At 41.8% G+C, this 4,177-nt stretch overlaps 1 protein-coding gene across 1 annotated transcript; it reads left to right on the forward strand.

The window, feature by feature from the left end:
* The first annotated feature begins 2,363 nt into the window (after positions 1–2,363).
* LOC106302809 lies at positions 2,364–3,511 on the forward strand. The gene is made up of 3 exons (XM_013739236.1): positions 2,364–2,592; positions 2,650–2,895; positions 3,090–3,511. Exons 1-3 carry the CDS (start codon positions 2,364–2,366, stop codon positions 3,509–3,511), a joined length of 897 nt encoding a protein of 298 aa, XP_013594690.1.
* The last annotated feature ends 666 nt before the right edge of the window (positions 3,512–4,177 follow it).

Genomic DNA, 4,177 nt, shown 5'->3' on the forward strand with positions numbered 1-4,177 from the left:
AAGAGACTAATACCGCACACTTATACTAAGGGGAGTAAAGGAAGAAGAGAACAACATGAGTGAGGGAGAACGAAAGCCAACCCCGAGAAACATGAGCCCAGACTTGAGACCAGAAACAATCTTCCAAATCTACAGAGCATACTCGGAGGAGAACATTATCCAAACCTGGAGTGGCAAACATGGCGAAAGAAAGAGTCACAGAGACGCAAGCAACGATGAAAGATGCAACGAGATGAGGGAACATAAATGGAAGGATAGACAAAACGAAATCATCGTGGAGCCGTCCTCGAGCTATAGAAGTCAAATCACCAAAAACCATATCTTGAAAACCAAGACGAGAAGGGAGTATCAATGGTAAGCTAACGACGAGGAAAACAACTTTAAAAACCACTAAACTCTGACTCAACCCAAAGAGATGCAGTTCATAACATCAGCTAAAATCTAAGGAAGAAGAGGAGAATCCTATATTGAATGGAGCAGCCTAAAACAACGCTAGAAATAACCGCACAACTGGGAACTCCTAAACCCAATTTACAACAAATACCAGAAATCTCAAGTTGAAGAAGGTGATAAAGAACAAGAGCATGAGGTGAGTCTTTTTCGGTGATGATGAGAAACACCGCATACCAGAAAGGTAAACAAAATACATAGATGTTGAAGGCTCAATTTCAAAATATGGGAAAAAGACAAAAACATCTTGAAAGTTATAATGTTCAAAAATATGAAAAAAAATAAAAAATAATTTTGATGCTGAAACCGTTAATCTTAGAATCAACAAATGCATAAATGCAAATTTAAGTTATTGAAATTCAATATATTTTTGCTCGCTTCACTACTATACTGAAAAAACACATTATTGAAAAAACAAAGACAAAATATATTAACATATCACTATTACTACTAAATAACACAATAAAAACACCAAATAACGTTCTTAACAATTAAAAGTGATCATCTAATTACATTATCCAAGAAATCATACTTTTAACAACAATAACACAATATTTCGCGCAAAGCGCGGACACCCCTCTAGTATTGTATAAACTAGTGATATGAAAAATATTGTAATCATCTGTTAAAAATTTAATATTGTAAAAACTAGTGATATGAAAAATATTGTAATCTATGAAATAAAATTTCATATTTTAAATTCAATTCCTAAACTTATTCAATTCTAAACTAATTCTATTTCTAAACCTATTTTTATTCCTGAACTAATTATATTCCTAACTAATCCACCTGAACTAAAAAGAAAAACTGACCTTATCGTCAGTTAAATGTTGGATTCGGCTTTATATATAGAATTTCTTCGTCGTAGTGTAGTCGTCATGTTTCGATGAGTTAGAGACGGCTCGTTTTTTTTGCATTACGACAAAATAAGGATGATCTGTGTTTTTGTATTACGACAAATTAGGCACGACCTGTGTTTTCGTGTTATGACGAATTAGAGACGACCCGGATTTTGTAATTTACGACGAATTAAGGATGACATAGGTGTTACAACCAATTAGGGACAACCCATGTTTTTCTTTTACGTCTGAGTTATTATGAATATGGCTTATACCCTAAAATCGAAACACTAAATTCCTAAACCCTGATTTCATTAGTTTATATTTATACTTCTAACCCCTAAACCCTTAATACATAACATTGCATTTTATTTGAAACATAGAGTTGTAAAAATATAATGAAAACATAGATATCCTAAAATCTACACTAAGTATTTGATAGTGATCGAGAGTTTAATCTGGGGAAGAAAAGATGATGTAGGCAACTATATCTTTACAACACAACAATGTAATCAGATTCTATTAGGCAAAGATAGATTTATTGATGAATAAGATCAAATACAATGAATGAAATGAGATCAAATGTTACAAACGAGATCGATAAGAGAAAAGACTTAAAGCTAGGTGAAAACAAGGTCGAAGTGTGTGTAACTCTCTCTAGGGTTTTCAACGTGTCCTTCTTCGTGTCCATCGATCTCTTCTAATAGTGGGTAGACTCCGCAATCTCCGCCACCGCTCCGCAATCTCCGGCTCCTTGAATCGATCTCTTCTTGCTCGTCGGAGTCGGACTTCTTCATTGGTCGCGTGGCCCAATCTCTTTTCTTTGGGCTGAATGAAGAGAGATGATCAACATATATTTTGTACGTTGCTTCGCGCGCGCTTTTTGGTTTGTTCGCGTAACGGCTATATGCGCCGCCTTAGGGCGAATCATTAAATTCTTCGGGCCTAGCGATATAGCCGTTAGGGCTTGCGATGGCTTATAAGTACCCGAGAGAGTTCCTTCGCTATCTTAAACCTCTTCTTTTTTTTTTTTTTTTTGCAGTCAAAGACTTTTAATTGTCGAATTCTGATAAGATGGCTCCATCGTTCTTCTGTCCTCTTCCAACGACCACGGCTAAATGGCTCGGGGAGCGTTATACCGTTCACGTCCTCGATCGGGCCGTTATAGGTTATTTGGCTTCCACGACTGAATCTCCGGAAGCTGTTCGTGATGGATACGGTGGGGCGTATCTCACCTTCTTTGAGACCTGCGGTCTTTTCTTCCCGATCCTAGAGCCTATCCTTAGTATTCTGGCGGAGCTGGGTTTGTCGTTTACTCAGAAGTGACCCAATTTCTTGAGACATCTTTTGGCACTCCTAGTCAGGGCTCGCGAAGAGGGTTTATTGTTCGACCTTGAGGAGCTTCGTCATCTCGTTTTGATGAAACGAAACAACCAAAACTCTGGGACCTTTCTTATGTCTCCCCGTCCAGGATGTCACATCATACATGGTATCCTGTATCGTGATCAGAACTGGCGAGAAGAATTCTTTGTCTTCAAGATCGACGAGGCGTCTGTGGGAAATTTTGATTTCTCGAGGCTTCCCCGCAATTGGGCTGAGAATATAGGTGAGTTCCTCTTTGGTTATTTTTGCTTTCCCTATTTTTTCATGCGCGTGCAGTTATTGACTGATTCTATCTTTTTTCGTTCATTTAAGTTCATTATGGGAGATCAGATATGACCGACGGGCTTCGGGGTTTAATCGGAGCTCTTTAGAGAGGGCGCCCGAATTGGTTTTCTTTTGATCATGCTTGAATTCTAGCTGCCTTCTCGATGCTAGACGGATCGGGTGTTGCCTCGGAGATTGCAGGCGCCTTCGAAGATGAAGCGGAGCACTCTCAGAAGAAGGTAGGGGATTCTTCTACCAATCCTACTCCTTCCGATAGGCTGGAGAGGCAGCTTGCAAGGAGGTCGTCGTTTCGTACCATTAGGTCGGCGTCGGCGGGCAAAGCCGCTAGTAGGCTGCCTCCGATTTCAATTCTGGATTCGGACGATGAGGGTTCCCCCGAAGCTCGGAGACCTCCTGTCCCTTTGAGTCCCGGCTTGCGGGATAATTCTGATGCTGCGAGCCGTAAACGGCGTCACTCGTCGAAGGCCGTTATGGAGGAGCCGTCTCGTTCCAAGCGAAAATCGAAAGGTCAGAGGTTTGGTCTAGAGGGAGATGGTCCTTCATCCGTGGGCTAGGATGGTCTTGTTTCAATTGCTCGTCGTACGAGGTTCGTAGGTTGTCGTTCCCCGTCTCTTGCTTCTCCTGAAGAGGAGGGATCTTATACCAAAGTAGTCATCGCGAGCTCCAAGGTCGGTTTCGTTGGGCTATATGTGTTTCTGTTATAGATGCTAGGGTACTAACTCCGAGGTTTTCCCTTTTCCAGGTTATGTAGGCTTTCAACGAGTTCACTGTAACGATGGAGGATCGCATGCTTACTCTTCGCCATGAGAGTGAGGTGGAGAAAGGAAAAGTTGAGGTCCGGAGGCTTATGGAGGAGCTTCGGGCGGCCAAGGAGGAGGCTAGGAAGAAAACTGGAGAAGCGATGATTTTGAGGGATGAATGGCATAGAGCTCGTCAGAAAAGGGCGGTTTTTGAGACCGAGGTCGCTACTCTGAGGACCAATGTCGTGGAGCTCGAGACTGATCGTGACCGGGACATCCGCAGAGGATCTCGCGCCGCTCGTCGCGAAATTGCCAGCGGCTTCCGAGAGGTCCTAACTTCTTTGGAGAAGAAATGGGTTGACAAAAAGAAAGAAGTATCTGCTGAGATTCAACTCCACGAGGTGGTTGCCAATCTTCATCTGCTGATTGTCGAAGATGAGATACCTCGCCTGAAGGAGATGGAGAAGGATTGCGAGGCCT

The sequence above is a fragment of the Brassica oleracea genome, chromosome C7 (genome assembly GCF_000695525.1).
Source record: "Brassica oleracea var. oleracea cultivar TO1000 chromosome C7, BOL, whole genome shotgun sequence".
NCBI classification, from domain to species: Eukaryota; Viridiplantae; Streptophyta; class Magnoliopsida; order Brassicales; family Brassicaceae; genus Brassica; species Brassica oleracea.

What these genes read in the sequence shown, in the direction of transcription:
- LOC106302809 (XM_013739236.1), top strand. Translation starts at nt 2,364, where the DNA reads ATGGCTCCATCGTTCTTCTGTCCTCTTCCAACGACCACGGCTAAATGG. An exon ending in TAGTATTCTGGCGGAGCTGG is followed by an intron (nt 2,593 to 2,649) that starts GTTTGTCGTTTA and finishes TGGCACTCCTAG; the next exon opens with TCAGGGCTCGCGAAGAGGGT. An exon ending in CAATTGGGCTGAGAATATAG is followed by an intron (nt 2,896 to 3,089) that starts GTGAGTTCCTCT and finishes CTTGAATTCTAG; the next exon opens with CTGCCTTCTCGATGCTAGAC.